General features: G+C 44.8%; 1 protein-coding gene across 2 annotated transcripts in view; it reads left to right on the top strand.

Moving 5' to 3' along the window:
• Window positions 1–8,254: 8,254 nt before the first annotated feature.
• Window positions 8,255–17,286, top strand: part of NPAS3 (neuronal PAS domain protein 3) — an 880,768-nt gene continuing 871,736 nt past the window's right edge. Inside the window, exon 1 of one of the 2 annotated variants that reach the window (XM_033188307.1) lies at window positions 8,255–8,992. In XM_033188307.1, the coding sequence (XP_033044198.1) occupies window positions 8,943–8,992 (50 nt within the window). In that variant the 5' untranslated portion in view covers window positions 8,255–8,942. The remainder of the gene's footprint in view (window positions 8,993–17,286) is intronic. The other variant, XM_033188308.1, reaches the window with a different exon arrangement.

Below are 17,286 nucleotides of genomic sequence, written 5' to 3'. Positions count from 1 at the left end.
ATATTATATATGGATATACATATATAATAAAAATTTATTAGCCACTATCTCTTAATTCCTTAGTTTCTCTTCTGGAATACCAACAATGATTATATTACTAAGTTTATGGTTGTTTTCCTCCCCTGACATTATTGTTTTGCTTTTGAATGTACTAAGGACATATTAATAGAATGGCAAATTTAGCAGTAAGAGCTAGAATTCCATTTGGATTGAGGAGCAAAGATGGAAAATTGGTTAAATCAAAGATTTAAGCCCTCTACAGAATGTAAAAATCTTCTTTGCAAGATATGATGGAGGCACTGTGTAATACTAGTTCATGGCTTTTCCTGTAATAAAGACTCAACTCTCAGGTTGTTGGAAATTATAAGGTTTCTTTATAGAAAAAAAAAACCCTTTTTGCAGCATAATCACTTCAGTAAAAACATCTAACATTTCCAAGGAAAGCATTTTTTACTTTATACACTACCTACAGTATTTTTATTCTTCTTAGGTTGTTTTGCTTTACCTTATCCTGATCTCTGTATACATTTTTTTCTTGTTAAATATCTGGCCAAATTGAAGCAAAAATTAGATACATTCGGGCTTTGTAGGCTTCTCTCTCCTACCTGCCATTGGCACCTTCTGACAGGAAATAGTGAAAATTCAAAGTCAAACAATTTAAGTACATGGAAATGAAATTTCAGAGAATAGATATTTGTATTGTATGAGTAAAAGGCACAGTTGTACACTGACAAGGATAAAGATGTAAATATGTAACTGTGTATCTATATATCATATGCATGTATTTGGGGTTAAAACATCATATAATCATTATTCCAAGTCTCTACATGCACTGAAATTTAGATGTGGCAGGGGTATAAAATGAGGGAGTATACAGGTTAGTGCTAACTGGAGTCCTTTTGGTTGGGTGAATGCCAAAGCAACTTTCAAAATATTTCAAAACAGCTGCTAGCATGTAAAGATTTTAACTGAAGGAGCAGAGTAATGAAATCTGAATTACTAATGAGAGAATAAACTTATATTTTGCTTAAGGTCCTTAATGAACATGGAGATAAGCAGATCCAGTAAGGAATTTGTCTCTCATGCATGCAAACCGACCTTCTGAAACTATACATGTAAGGATAAAATACTGAAACAGACCTAACAAGTGCATTGTAAGGGAACCTACTGTGCAAATCTTCTTTGAGTATTTTGTGTATTCCTGTTTTAGAAAACAAAGTTTCTGGAGGGCAGGAGCCATATTAATTCTCGTAAAGATGGGTAATTGAAAGCTTGGAACTTTAAAGTTGAATGTGCTCATTAAACTATTTTGATAACAAAGCATAATTGAAAAGGCTTCAGTTTATGTAGTTTTAAATGTCCACCAACAAACCTCACATTTTCTTTCCATTGGGGCAATTTTGCCCTTTGGGCTTCCAAGAAAAAATTGCCCTCCAAAAGTGACAGGAAACAGGGTGATACATTTTCAAGCCAACGATTTTGTAAAATAAGTAGTGAATAAAATGTAATTGCTGGCCTCTTCTAGTCATAGAATTGGTATTGAAACAAAGAAGAGTAGTAATATTCTTTGTAAATATAACTTGTTGACTGTGCAGAAAGACTTTAAAAGGGAAACTAATCTTCTAAAAGTTTTGCACTTCTGGCCACAGAGGGCTTTTCCCTCCTTTGACTCACTTGGCACATTGAAGCTGCCTCTGGATGCACAGGATCCAGGTGGAATACTGCATTACATTCCTGGAGTACACATGGATCCAGGAGCCACTTGCTGGAAGCCTCCATCAACTGGTTGGCCTAGACATCTGTGGCAGGCACAGCACCACCCCACAATGGGCCAACAATTAAAAGCTATTTTATAGAAAGGCACCGCCTGCATCGGGGTTCATTTTTAGCCTCATTCACGAGTCATTTACATACTAGACTTCCTTTGGCCTACAATACCGCCGGCCTTGACCAATGCAGTCAGAGAAAGAAACTTTCCCCAATCCCTAAAACATTCCTGACCGCTCTCGAATTGGCATAAACTCCCATTTCTCGCTCTGAGAAAGCCTGCGTAGAGCCAAGGAGTGGTATTTGTGATATTTTCATAGCCCGAGAGGTAGGGAGGAGAGCGCGCTGAGATCCAAGTCAACCTGCGACGCCCAGCGCTGTGCGCTCCGCGTGGGATGAGGACCCACTTCTGTGACCAAATCTTTTCCACCAGCCCGGCCTCCGCCCCCATGCCCACAGTCCCGGCCCAAAGACCTTGCGTTTGGCCTCTGCACAATAAGTATCCCCTAAATGAATGCCGATAAGCTAGAAAATGATTTCTTCTCGGGAAGGAGGGAGTCAGGACCTCGGTTAGGTCTTCAACAAATTCGTGGGATCCCTCACACAAGGCACAGATGCTCATTACGATTCTTTTTACGTGCAACACGTGGGGGACGAAGCAGTTTCATATCTCCTGGTATTATCTGCCGTCCAAAGCATTTTCTTTGAAAGGAAAATGGAAACGCAGCTGCGCCGTGGGCCCGGCCAGCGAGAGCTGGGGCTCCCTCCCTCTGTTTCCCAGCGGCTGCCGGGCGCAGGAGGCGCCTCCGGAAACTGACTTGGGTTAGGGGAGTTCAGAGGTTGCCCCGGCAGGCGCGGGACGCCGCCAGAGCAAAGGCTCGCCTTTGTGCGGGTTGGCTGTTTCCCGAGAGCCATCAGGGTGGGAGGGGACGCCCGGGTCTGCGGCAAGGGCAGGCGTCTGGCCCCTACACCGTGTGCGGGGACGCTGGGCTGGGCGGCCTGTGTCACTCTCGGCCTTGGCAACTTCTGCCCAATCCGCCCTGCCCCTCTGTGTCCCGGCGTGCCGGCTGCGCCCTAGGCTCAAAGGGTTAAGCAGGTGCCTCTCCGGGCGAGGCGCTATTGGCCGAGGGCTGGGGCGGCGCGGCCGCGGTCACCACGCTAAGCCGATCCCAACTTGGGTTCCTGCAGAAGGCAAGGCGGCCACTAGTCCCCTGGCTGCGGCTGTGGGGCCCGGGCCTTGGCGTGCAGGGAGTGGGAAGGAGAAAGGACAAGAAGCGGCAAGCACCAGCCGCACCAGCAAAGGGGGCGAGGGTGGCGCGCGCAAAATGAAGGGAGCCGGAGCCCTTCATCCCGAAGGAGACTGCGCCCACCGCCCGCAACTCCACTCCCGGCTCGCGGGCCGGAAGAAAGAGGAGGAAGTGGGACAACGGGGGTCCTGGGCAGGGGGTGGGGGAAACGATCAACTCCTACCGCCCCCACCCACTAGCCGAGTGAAAAGGAATGCAAGTCGTCACTTAGAAAGGCTCGCCCAAACCGCAGGCATGCCTCCTCACCCCTTAAAGAAACATTGATGTAATAGTGTGGAGAAGTAACTGAGAGACGCGAGGAAATAAATGCACGTGTTTTCTCTTTTTGTTTCCCTGGTGGTTGGAATTTGCAGAGTTCGTCTCAGTGGTGGCTGCTAATTTATTCGTTTCATCGGTCGAAAGGGGCGTATAGAGGTGGGTCATCGGGGCACAACCGGATCCCTCTAGCCGGACCTACCGTCCTCACCTCACAAGTTTGTCCAGGACCCACCCGCCCGCCCACCAGCAGCGGGAAGAGCCCATTCTTACAAGGAGAACAAACTCTCCATTGCACAAAAGCGGCTTCTTTTTTTCTCTCTGTCTTTGCACACCATCCCTCCTCGATAAGTATCAAGTTCTTGAGGAGCCCAACTTGCGCTTGGCAGCCCTCGCGCCGCCTGATGTGCATGAGACGGGTAGAGTGGGGTTCCGGACAGGAAGGGAGGCTCTACGCCCCCATTCCTGCACACGCGGGCTGGCTTCCAGGTTGCTGGAAGCCGCGGGAGGCGCGAGCTTGCCTGGATGGTGGTTATTTCTCTAGAGAAAGGAGGGGAGAGAGAGCGCGCCTGAGTCTTGCACTTTGGGTCGGAAGTGCGCGGCGTGTGTGTGTGTGGGTGTGTGTGTAGAGGGGGGCGGGAAAGAAACGCACCCTCCGCTGCCGGTCATTCCCTTGCACCGGCCAAGTCCTCGCCAAGCCTCCCGGTGCATCCTTCCTCCGCCACCCCCTCCCCTTCTTCCCTCAGCTGGGCTCGCGCGGCGCAGCCGGAGCAGCCAGTGAGAGCAACATCCTGGAAAGAGGGGGGAGCACCGCCGCCCCCCAAAAGGGAAAAAAGGCCCCACCCTGACACGTTTTGCTGTTTGCAAGTCCCTCGCACGCCCCCCGCACCTCCTCCTCGCGCTCGCGGCAACCCCCCCCCCACCCCAGCCCGCTGCGCGCACATCAAAGCGTCTCTCCGCCGCGCACAGTGGCCGCGGCTCACTAATGGGATTGCAGGCTGGTGCCTGGCTCCGCTGCTGCCGCCGCCGCTGCTCGCGCTGCTGCTGCTGCCGCCGCCCGAGCCCGAGCCCGAACCCCCGCCAGCCCGTGCCCAGAGCCGCCGCGCCCGGGGGCCGAAGCCGCGGCGATGATCCGAATCTTTCCGGATTTCAGCGTGCAGGTGACGGCCGCGGCGGCCGGCGGGGCGGCCGCGGGGGTGCCGGCCGGCGCGGGCATGGGGAGGGCCGGCGCCGCGGCCAACGGCACCCCGCAGAACGTCCAGGGCATCACCTCCTACCAGCAGCGGTGAGTAGTCCCGCCTGGACTGGGATAGTGCCCCCGCCCCGGGGTGCTTGGGTGGGACTCACTTTGCCTCCTGTTTTGTGTCTTACAACACACATGCACATTGCCAGGGCTCACTTTGCCTGCCCCTCGTTCTACAGATGAGGAAGAAAAACACACTTCACTTTGGTGGATTGAAAAGCACTCCAGTGCGCTGGCGAAGTGAAATCATCCTTTGCCCTTTGCCTGGCCCCCAAATCCAGAGCCTCAGCCCCGAGTAGCGGAGGAGTTGCAGCGAAGTCTGAGACGCCGCACAAGGTGCTAGCAAAGTTTAGGATCCTCATCCCTTTCCAGTGGAATTTTCTCAATGCCCCAGCCGGATGCGGACCCGCGCAGACAGCTAGGGGGGCAATTGATCACTGGAGGCTGATTGATTATTTGTTTCCAAACAGAATAGGAACGATTTTCACGTGTAGCTGTAGACTTGGAATTCTACATAACAGTGTTATCATGTCACCTGTTACTACAGGGAAATACAGCATGAAATCCGAGTCTCCTCGGCGCTGTTAAGTATTCATCTTAAACGCATTATAATGTAAATGCCTAAGATTCAGGAATACAAGTTAGGAAGCAAATTTTACAAAGTCAGGGTAGGTGGTGAGAAGGAAGTTTTAAAGTATTGTTTGTTTGTATTTCTCTTAAAAGTATTTATAGATTTTCTTAAAAATTATGTATTTGACATTGAAATAGTAATTTGATTCAATTAGGAAAGAAAGGGAAAGCAATTTACCACCACCAACAGCTTTAGAACCCTGAAGTTTTTCCTGAGGACAACTTTTGATGTTCCAAGATTTTACTGAAAATGTAATCCACGAAAATGCGCTGAGAAAAACTAACAATGTACTATGAAAGGTAAACTCCCCATTTGTGGGGCTTGGTTTTATAAAAGATGGAAGAAAAAAGAGCACATGAAAGTGTGAAATTAAATATTTGTGTTTCCCAGATTGCACACGATTAAACATCTGAGAGATTTGCCAATGGCATTTAACTTAAAATATACACAATGCATAATTCAAATAACAGTTCCTATTTTTACCTTGTATTTCAAACTTCATTGATTTGAGAACCTTTGATTTGAACCAACAGTATTTAAACTGAAAAGGTTAAGATAATCTATCACTGCCGTATTTTGTGCCTTCCAACCAATGGCCCAGTGACCAGAGCAGATTTTGCATAACACATTGAGTGTTTTCCAAGTTGATGCCCAGTATTCCAAATATTCTGTAGAAGACTTCATTATATGCTCTGTGTACTGGCTGAAGTTTCTTTCTTTCTTTTTTTGTTTTTTTTAAGAGTTTGGAAAATAACTCAAAAAGGGGTTATTCCTTGTCAAAGAAATTTTTGATTTAAATTATTTTAGTCTTGTTTTACTTCAGTGATTACAGGAACCTTTAATACAAAAGATCTGGGTCTTTTTCAAACATAAAAGACTAGAAAAGAATAAGATTTTTCCTTTTCATGGTTCAGGTATGTTTTTTTTTTTTTGTCACTTATACAACATTTAAATGACAATAGAATCTGGCAGTCACTTTAACTAGGAAGTGCAGGCAATGGTCACAGTAGTGTGGTCTGTGAAGTAGGGAGTCAAGGGTCAGAAGTGTCAGATGGCCTTTGGAAGATTTCAGGGACCTCCGGGAACTTGAGCTAACCTATACCATATAAACTGAGCATAAAGGGGTGGGGGTTTAGGAATTTTCTGCCATCAGGTTTGCTCTGAGTGTTGCTGTTATCCTTTACCATAAAGATCACCTCAGAGACAATTTTCCCTCAAAGCAGGAGCACCAGGGACAGTCCCCTACAGTCTGCCACCTCAACACTGAGAGCTGCATTGGTGCTTTCCACTTTCAACTCTGAATTTGGGTCCCTTATGAAGTCTCTGAATTCCACTGCAGTTCTAAAGACTAAGGCTTTTTTTTTCTAGCATCTCTAAACTTTAGCTTTTGGGGTGTATTATTCCCTCCTTCAATTTTTATGTTATATTGACAGAAGAGAAGATGATAGCTGTGAAAAATGTAGACTTCTTTGATTTTGTTACTAAGACATGATGACACCTGTTACTTTTAGTTAAAATAGGGGGAGGGGGGCAGAGAGTGAGCTGTGTAGGGCAAGGTCATTGGTAGGTGTTGGAGGTAAGGTCTGAGTCAGGAGTCCCCTGTCCTCTGGCACCTCAACAGGATTGCGGGGTTCTGAGGGACAGACTTAGTTTCCGTTTGGATTTGTTTCCATCTGGATTTGTTTGTTAAGTGAATGGTGACATATCATTTTACCAAAAAATTATTTTTAAGTACTTTTGAGGAGTCCGCCGCGGGAGTGACAGGAGTGGGGGTTTTTCAAGCAAAGAGTGGCCTGTTGGGAGACTACAAGCTTCTCTCACTTGTCATCTTGGGGCAGAAACCCCCTAGACTGGGTGTCCTGGAGCCAACACTTTGAACTGGCAACTTTTTCCCTTCTCTGCCAGCCCATGTATATCTTGTCCATAACACTCTCCACTCCAGTTCATTTCTCATTCTCTCCTACCTGTAGAGTGTACTCCAAAGAGAACTTAAAACACCATCATGCAGATTAAACACCTCTACCACGAAAAGCATTTATGTGTTCGTTGGAAGTTTCCAACTCCCAGCCCTACTTTACTGGAGTCGTAGAGACCGAATGGAGGACCCCTTTTCAGGTCTTTATTTTTTTTCGTAAGTTTAAAGTCAAATGCAGAACCTCACACAGGACTGATGTTTTCCATCAGGCGCTTTCATTCATTCAAAGTGGAAATGCTTTGGGAGTCCTTTCTACTTGCCTGGTTGACACATGACTGACCCAAGTCTCTGCGTAAAAAGCTGTCCACACGCTTCTGATTGGTTTAGTGGAGAAAACGCACTGACCAGGGTCTACCCAGGTAACAGGATTCTAGCGCGGGCCCTGGACTGAGTAGCCAGCCTTTCTCTAGGCCTTGCTGAGCTGTCAAATCGGGGTGCGGCTGGGCTAGATCTCAGAGGGCGCAGTCCGGTCCCAGGTCCCAGGACCCGAGTCGGGAGGGGCTTCCGTATGTGAGTTTAAACGCGCGGGGATTCACCTGTGAACTCTGGGGTCTGCACTCCTGTATGTCCGTGACTGATGCAGATGCTCCGGCTTTGGGAATGCTGCTGAGAGCCCCGGAGCCACAAGGTGCTTGTGCTGTTGCTGCGCCGCCCACGGGGCTCTTGGGCCCGATTGCTTGGGCCAGCGCATCCCCCACCCGCATTGATATCCGCAGCACCGAGGAGCTCCGGGGACTGTGTCCTGCCCCAGCTCGCTCCCGTGGTCTCCCAGTTCCTTTTGCTGTTTCTTTCTTTCTTCCTGGCTGCAATACTGCAGAGAAGGGAAGTGTTTGAAACTGCAACTGAGTGGCGTTGTTGCGCCGGCAGCCGAGCCTTCCAGTCCCCCAACGAGAGAGAGAGAGATTGAGAGAGAGAGAGAGAGAGAGAGAGAGAGAGAGAGAGAGAGAGAGAGAGAGAGGAAGAGAGGAGAAGGGGGGGTGTGTGTGTCTGCGTGCGAGAGAGCGCTCTGGAGCAAAGCAGCTGGAAAATGCCCAGAAATACTTTCACAGCGGTCAAGCTGGAACCCCCTGCGTGTCCTCCCCTTCCCTGCTCCTCCCGGCCTAGACTCCGCGCCCCCCGCCGGGAGGGTGTGCGCCCCACCTGCCACCGGGTGGCTCCGGGTGGTAGAAAGGGGTGACGAGGGGGGCGCCAGTGGTGGCGAGGGGGTGAGAACCTGGAGGCGGCGGGGCCCTGGGCCGGGCAGCCCGCGGGACCGCGCGGCCGCCTCCCCCCGCTGCCGCCGCCTCCCCCTCCTCCTCCTCCTCTGCCGCCGCCGCCGGTCGCCTGTCTCCGCGCCGGGCATGCCTCGGGAGCCGGGGCGGCCCGGGCCGCGGGCGCTCTGCGGCGCATGGACGGCGGCGGCGCCCGGCGAGCAGCAGGAGGAGAAGGCGCAGGCGGCGGAGGAGGCGGCGACCCACGGCTGGGAGCACCGGCGGCGCGAGGGGACGACCCGCCGCCGGCGAGGCTCTGGCCCCACTACTTTTCCGTAGCCTCCCCGCCTCAGCAGCACGGCCGCCGCCGTCGCCGCCCCCGCCGCCACGGCCACGGCCACGGCCACGGCCCCGGCCCCAGCCCCGGCCGCCGCCCGCCGGGCAGCCCAGAGCGCCGCGCACGGCCGCACTCTCCCGCCACCCCACGCACACGCACACCCCCGCCCGCCCACGCCCCCCACCCGGGAGGGGGGAGAAAGGCAAAAAGTAAGAGAGGAAAAAAAATAGCAGGAAGATGGCGCCCACCAAGCCCAGCTTTCAGCAGGATCCTTCCAGGCGAGAACGGTAACACTTTTCTGTTTATTGAACCTGCCGCCGGGCCGCTGCTCCCGCTGCCGCCGCCGCCGCCGCCTCCGCCGCCGAGGGCCCAGCTCCGCCGCCCGCCCGCCTCCTGGGCCGCGAGCCCGCGGGGACCTCGTCTGGGCGCAGCGCTCGCCCGGGGCCCCGCGCATTGTCCCCGCGGCGGCTGCGGCAGCGAGCGGCTCTGGCGGCGGCCGGGCTCTCTGAGCAGTCGCACCTCCTCGGCTCGGCGAATAGAGTGACTCGCTGACAAAAAAAAAAAAAAAAAAAAAAAAAAAAGAAAAAAAAGAAGAAAGAAACAGAAAAGAGAAAAAGAAAAAGAGAAACAAACAGAGATGCGAAGGCGCTGCCGTGTGACGGGAGCAGCAGCGAGGGTGGGGGGCCGGGGATCCCCGGGGCCGCCGCAGGTCCCCTGGCAGCTGCTCTCGAGGAAGGGAATAAGGCTGGGGAGGGGGAGGGAAGGCAGCGAGCAGGGGGAGGAGGCGAGGAGCAGGAGGAGGAGGCCGGGGGCGGGGAGCGCGGAGCTCGCGCCAGGCCCGGAATGTGTCGCGGAGGGGCCGGCTCCGGCTCCGTCTCCGTCTCCGTCTCCGTCTCCGCGCGAGTAGCTAGCTAGGCCGGGCCGAGCCCAGAGGAGCGCGGCCGCCGCCTCCCCGCCTCCCCGCCTCCCGGGCTGCGCCCTCAGCTCGGCAACTTGTGGGTCTCCCGCTCTGCCCTCCGCTCTCATCTTTCCCTCCTCTCCATACCCCTCCCAAAGGAAAAAGAAAAATAAAGAAGAAAACCCTCAAATCCAAATAAGCGAACAAACAGCGAGATTCAAAATGTGTCAGCAGTGGGAGCATCTATGCCCCGTTAGTTACTGTTTGGGAATCTGTGTTTTAAAAAGTTCCTGGTGAGAATTGCATATCCAGGCAAGGGGCTCAGTGGAGCATGTCTGTTTGAAGTTAGTTAAACTAGTACAGCCACAGGAAAAGGGAGTTTGTGTTCAAAATACCCGTAACTGTCCTACGTGAGTAGCATTGATAGATTTTCAGAGTAACTCAGCACCCCCTCCCCATCACCACCAACGTGGTTTTCCCACCTGCTGTCCACCCAGCCTACTTTCTTTGGAATCCTATTTACTATTAATTGGCAGCGTTAATGACATTAATTGTATATAGCATATTGGTTTGAGCAAAGTGGATATCTCTTTCTGTCTCCGAAGAGGAAAGGCGCAGTAGGAAGCATGAAATGTTACCCATTGATTCATGAGAAAAACAAATAAAGTCAGATATATGCACCCCCACCCGCAGCAGGCGCGTTGATTTTCCTCACAGGCTTAAGTGAACTTGAAGACAAGGGGTGTGCTTAGTTGCAAGATTTAATTATTATAACATAGTTTTATTTTTGATACAACATAATATTTAACCTATAGCTTACATCAGAAGACGATAAGGAGATATTCAGGCATCCATTCATTTAAAAAGCTTATATTGTACTGTTGCTTATTTCTTTCATACAATAGGGAAGGCAGAATTGTCAGGATTAAGGAATACTTTTGTTAAGTAGATACATAATTGACTAATTCTAAACTCGAGATGATTCTGTAAACATCATATATCAGAGAGTAAATCATACAAAATCCAGTTTTTAAAGATGTTAAATGTGTATAGCATTAACTATTGCTCCCAAACTGTAGAAAATCTGATAACTCATATAGCTAAAATGAGCATTTACTTCTTAAGAAGTATCAGTGTTCCATGAAGAATTCACATATTACTTTACTCTTGTAGTAAAAAAAAAATTTCTCAGAGCATTGTGCAAGGATTTTAAAAATTATTTTTTATCTAACATGAATACTTTTTGAAATCAGAAGTTTATAATTGGTTTTCCCTCCCGCTTTCCCTCCCTCCCTTCCTTCCTTTCTTCCTTCCTTCCCTCCCTTTCTCCTTCCCTCCTTCCCTCCCTCCCTCCCTCCCTCCTTCCTTCCTTCTTTCCTTCCTACCCTCCCAGTTCTGTTGTTAATAAATGTATTTACTGGGATGGCCCCTGTAATCTCTCTAGCAGAGGCCTATTTGTGTGCCATTTTGGGAATTTCTCTGAGATAAGAATCTCAGAGATAGAATTAATTTCTAGGGGAAACTTCATAGCCTGTGCATGAGTGCTTTCTTTATCACCTGTCTCCATTTGGCATTCGAAGAAGGTAAATCAAAGTGTGCGATTTGTTATTCTGCTCCACTTGAGAGCTGAACTAAATAACACTTGGTCTGAAATTCTGATTGAAGTTGTAGGAGGATATACTGTATTTAATTTAATGCCCTTTAATAGCATCTTCTTGTTCAGCTTGGATGCTGTCATTTTAAAGGTTGGATCTGAGAAGGTTTAACCTGTATGGAGAAGGAGGAGTAATAACAGCAGGGTGCGGGGCAGAAGGAGCACTGTAGAAGATAGGAAGGAAGGAGTTATAAACTAAGCCTTTCAAAAGGCAGTAACCACCAACTTGGCCCCTTATCCAAACAGTTGTTTTATGCCCCAAGAGTTCACTCTGTTATCAGGGTTTTAAATGCTCTTAACACTTTAAGTGTAAACATTACACATGTAAGTTTATTTGGTTTTGTAATGAGAAATGGGAAATCAGATGGTTTGTTTAGGAGGGGCTGTTTTTCATACTTCCTTGCTTCAAGTAAGTGAATAATTCCACCTTTATTTGCACATTGTGCCTAGAACTTGTTGGTTAATAGTAGTATTTCCCTGTAGCAGTTGAACACAAATATGTTTATAAAAGATGACTTTCTGTGGATATGTTTTAAATAGTATCCTCCTATTTATTTAAAAAAATGTTTTCCAAATCATTGATTTCACAGAGGCATTTATGGACAGTTTATTCTTTACTGCTTTTCAAATATATTAGTAAGCAGAAACAGAGAAAAATATATCTTTTGAATTGTCTCATTTATTTATGAAATATCTAACCTGTGTATAATAATACAGTACCAAAGTCATTTCCTTATAGTAATGTTTATAATGTAAATTTCAGAAAAATAAGCTCATTCTTGATAATGTCTTTGGTTACTATTTAGTGCTTCTTAAATTTCTCTGAATTATATATACAGAAAGTGCCTCTTTAGAGCCTGAAAGAACGAGTTGAAAACCTTGTGTACATAAACTTGTTTGATTTTCTTTAAACTCCAATAGACTGCAAATTATATAGCACTACCACAAACTTTTTCTACTATGTGGATGTATAACCGAGAAAATTAGACAGAGAGAAGTGTCAAGCATGTGATATGCCCATGCTGATTTGTAAAGCATATCCCAGTAGCACAAGGCTTTTGGTTGAAAAAGTAAAGGTGGTGGAGACTGTTTTTTGGAGGTATTTCTAGCTACAGTATAAGCTTAAATAGGAGTGATAAATGATTATATGCATTGTCTAGCACTTGCTTATATATATAAATAGCTCCAAAAGATTGCTTAAATGATAATCGAAAATATGAAATAGGATGGCCTTCATATCACAAGGCCAAGGGTCTACAAATGGAAAAACTGAAATAATGAAATATTTCCAAGGCAACAGACTGTCAACAAGAACTGTAATGCATGGGCATATCATGATCCACCAGAGAGGATATTAGATCGTATAGCTCCCGAGCCAGGAGTTATAATGACCTTTATTATGTAAGACCCTCCCACATTACAACATCTTTTCAGATGTCCAATTTCTGATTTATGAATTGAAAGACATATAACTACTCCACATGCACAATATGCTAATCACTGGATTTGATTCCTTACAGTGAGCAAATGAGCAAACCTGAATTCAACATTATTTGATGCCCCCCTTTTTTTTTTAAGTTACATGAGGTATTTTCAGCACCTAGTAGTAGTATTAGTAAGGTTTTGGTTTCTGTGTCTTTATATAGTCTTTAAAATATGGCTAAAAGTGATGTGTAATTAATATCTCAGCAATGAATTGGTAAGACTTATACTGTACTTCAAATATAATCCACAGATTGGAGTAGTTTGATAATTTTAGTCATATGAATTTTGATTTTCCCCTGTAATTCTTGTACCCGATGGCCGCCTCTATACTGTAATATAGCTATTTTATGAGAATGCCAGAATACCTGTGAACCACCTTACTCCTTTTCCCTGCCCCAGATCCTGGTCTAGGATTCAGTGGTATGTTCAAATTGTGTCTGTTTGAAGTGGGACCTGCTGCTAGGATCCCCTGCTCTGTGGTGAGGTTTTCTATGGCTCCTGTGAAGCAACACTTTTGGGGAAGCATTATTTATTTTCTTAAGTTGTAGGTCTTCATATTTGGGGATTTCTTCTTTCTTTTCTCCCTCTCTCTCTCTCTCTCCGTCTGTCTGTCTGTCTTTTCAGAGTCTTGCTCTGTTGCCCAGGCATGCTGGAGTGCACTGGCACAATCTCAGCTCACTGCAACCTCTGCCTTCAAGTGATTCTCCTGTCTCAGCCTCCCAAATAGCTGGGATTACAGGTGCATGCCAATACACCCAGCTAATTTTTGTATGTTTAGTAGAGATGGGGGTTTCACCATGTTGGCCAGGCTGGTCTCAAACTCCTGATCTCAGGTGATCCGCCTGCCTCAAGCTCCCAAAGTGCTGGGATTACAGGCATGAGCCACTGTGCCTGGCCTTTATTTGGGGATATTTATGGAGAATATATTACAAAAATTTCAAAATCCTTTTAATGCTTTCCTTTACTAACTTCCTTAAGTGCTTTACTATTAATAATGACCCTAATGTAACCTTAATCTGTTTTTGTTTTTCTACAATTCTAGTAAACCTGTATCTTATGCAGAATGTCACTAAATTTAAAGAAAATTAACCCACATGAAAGCAGAACTAGCCCCCACCACCTCCATGCTATGTTTACACAATCACTTTTTCTGCTTATAACATTTAATCACTCTAATTGATTTTTAAAAGTTCTGCATTGTATTGGGGCTACGGTCTAACTTCAGGTGTTTTATAGACATGTCTTTAACTGCTTAGGATGAATAAAGCTGAAACTTAGTAACTAAGTTAGTATGTTAAATTTTAGTTGATTAAATATTATCCTTTACATTTTAAATGCTATCAAAATTGCACATAATGGAATATGTGAAACTTTAAATATATAAATCTATGATTAGTAAGAACTAGAATTTATGGGAAAATCCAATTGTTTGCATTCGATGATGTTAGTATTTTCCTAGTACATAGTAGCCTTTTTTACCCCCTCATTGGTCAGTGTAATAAACCAACTGTAACTGAATGGTATTTTTACTGCGCTGGGCCTCATTAGTGTGAATAGGATGTTTGCACTATTAAGTTTGATAGAATAGTTAGAAGAATGTGTAGTAATATTAGTAATACTACAATGCAGAAACAGGACATGGCTTAGTAAGAATAAAGTAACTGCGACTGTATCTGAAATGACTAGGGCAGTGACAACATTAAGCAATAGTTGAAGTTTTCTGTATGCATTTGTAAAACATAGTGTCTTGGTGAATTAATTGAAATGCTGTGGTCTTGTATATGAAACCAGGAGAAGCAAGATGAAGATCTTACGTTACTATGGCCCACAGTTCTCCTGGCCCTAGACTGTAATGATTGACTGGTTTTTTTCATTCAGCTTCATTTATTGAACCTCTACTGTGGACCATGGTGATGCGTGCCAGGTACAGTACTAAATATATACCTTGTAAGAGCAGTTGCTTTGGTTATAGGCTTGCCCTTTTATTGGATATACAGAATATTATAGAGAGCCAGAAGACACCCTTTTCTAAAAGAGTAAGAAGTAATGAATTCATAGAAATATAAGGCTTTCTTTTTTCACTTCTGTTAGCTCAGTGTTCTGGGAGGATAGTTATTCAATTTGGAAACTATTGTAATTAGTGACTATAAAGTGATTAGAGGCTCCTGGAGGAAGGAGTGAGAAAAGATACTGTATAAATTGAAATGAAATTATAGCAAATCTTATAAAAGTTATTTTGATGGGATTTAAAAATAAAAATAGTATATGATGATGATAATTATATAATATAAACATTGGACACTGCCATGTTTCAGACACTATATTACATGCTTCACAATCATTTTCTCTTTAGTTTCTCCACTGACCTATGAGGGAAGTGCTAATATACCCATTTATGCATGAGAAAATAGAGGTTTAGCATTCTCAAGGAAGGTGATAGAGTTAGAGACTGAATTCAGGTTTGTCTCTGAGGTGAACTTAGGCAATACAGTCTTTGTAGAAACGTACCTGAACACCAGTGTGGAAGGGCCTGCGTTTTCAGACTTTCCAAACTCAGAGATTTCCGAGCCAATATCAGAGAGTTCCAATGGCAGAAAGACCAATTCACTGTGGGTAGTGAACGATAGCCCTGTGTTTTGGTCCTTCATCAGATGTTTGGAGAAATACAGTGTTTATGAAATTAGAGAAAGAATCAATATTGAAAGCATCGTTACCTCACCCTTTACTGTCCCAGTAGTTTTGTGGGCAAGCTCCATAGCTCTGCATACTTTAGGGCAGATTTGTAGCTGAGTGGTGTCAGAAGAATCAGTTTTCCATGTACATCTGCCTCTTTGGTCACAGCATATGAAGTTCTCAAGGCCCTCTGCTCATATAATTCATGGCTCAGAGTGTGCCACAAGTTTGTCTAAAGATTATAGTTGAAGCATTTTTATTTTGTAATACTTTTGCCACTGGTTGTGTAGAAACAGTCTCATAAGGCTTTCTGAATAACTCATTTTAGTACCTAACTGTATTTCTGGACATTGTCTTTTGAAATTTGTAAGGATTTGTACAAGTTGGCCTCCTGCCAAATTATCTGGCATTATAACAGTGGCAGCAAGCATTTATATAGCATCGTGTGCTAATAAACAGGTACTTTTCTAAGAGCTTTACATGCATTCACTCATTTAATTAAAAATATGACATGTTAAAATGGACCACAATAAATACATAAATGGTAAGTTATTATTTACTCCTCCATCCCTGCAACACACACACACACACACACACACACCACACACACACACACGCAGAGTCATCTTCAAGAAGGGAAAGTTAGCCTTTGGTAACATTTTTTTCCTCTATGCCAGGAACCCTAGGGGTTGGTCCGATACATAACAGTTCTTTAACAAAAACTGTACTTTAGAAAACTTTGTAGCATGTGACATGGGTGTTCATTGCAGAATATATGCAAGATTGCAGTAGTAGACAAACATGCCACATTTATCTTTACATTTTTGGATGTAATATTGTCAACTAAATAGCTTCTTTAAAAATAACACGTATAATAGAAATTTCAGGCTTTAAAGGACTGAATAAGAATTGCTTGAGTATTTGTGGTTGCAAGGTAATTTGCTTGTGTATCAGATTCATTTTTTATATTCAGGAAATATCTTGTTTATGAAAGGATAAGTTGCCTTATAAGATGTGGCAAAGAACTTAAAATTTAGAGGGTTGTTTTACTGAAATATTGAACATAAAAAACAAAAGTCAATAGGAAGCATTAAGTAAAAAATAGACTACAAAATTTTAAACAGCCATCAGATCATCTTAAAAGAGATTACATCTGATTGCAGTATTATATTATCATCAGTATTCTAATGCAGAATTAAAGGGCTGTGAGTTGGGTACCTAGTATAAAACATTAAACTTACAAATCTTAATTGCATATTTTGGAAAGTAGTGTCCCACGGCATTTTAAGACCACTTTATAAACTTATAGGGCATTTCAATAATATTTCATTATATGTGATGAACTAGGGCGTTTTCATTTGTAAGATTTATAAAAAGAATTTTACTATAAAGAAAAATTTAATATTGAATTAAGGGTCATCTGTGTGTGAATATAGCTATAATTAACACTCTCTTCCCTAAATCTCTGAATTTTCTTTTCTGCTAAAGTAACACTGCGGAAAAGGATGCTAGCTCTAAACTTCATTCAGAAGCACTTTAACTCAGAAAGATGGCAGTATTTTGATGGTGGCAAGTGGAATGATTGAAACTGTTTGCAGAACTTCTCTCTCTGGTCCTAGAAAATGGAGACATGAATGAATAACGATATTTTATTAACTAGTATGTATTGTGCTGATAGAGGGGGCATTTTCCCTTTACAAATATAATTTATTCATCAGAATCCACTTCTAAAAACATGTATATTCTATTCATGTGTATGATTTTTTAATTATATAAGATTTTTGTATATAGTGTGCACAGCTTATATATAAGTCACATGATACATATATATACAGTTTACAACATAAATTATATATAAAATATATGTGAGA

The sequence above is a fragment of the Trachypithecus francoisi genome, unplaced genomic scaffold (genome assembly GCF_009764315.1).
Source record: "Trachypithecus francoisi isolate TF-2019V2 unplaced genomic scaffold, Tfra_2.0 Lachesis_group3, whole genome shotgun sequence".
NCBI lineage: Eukaryota > Metazoa > Chordata > Mammalia > Primates > Cercopithecidae > Trachypithecus > Trachypithecus francoisi.
This window is presented reverse-complemented; position numbering and strand designations above follow the sequence as displayed.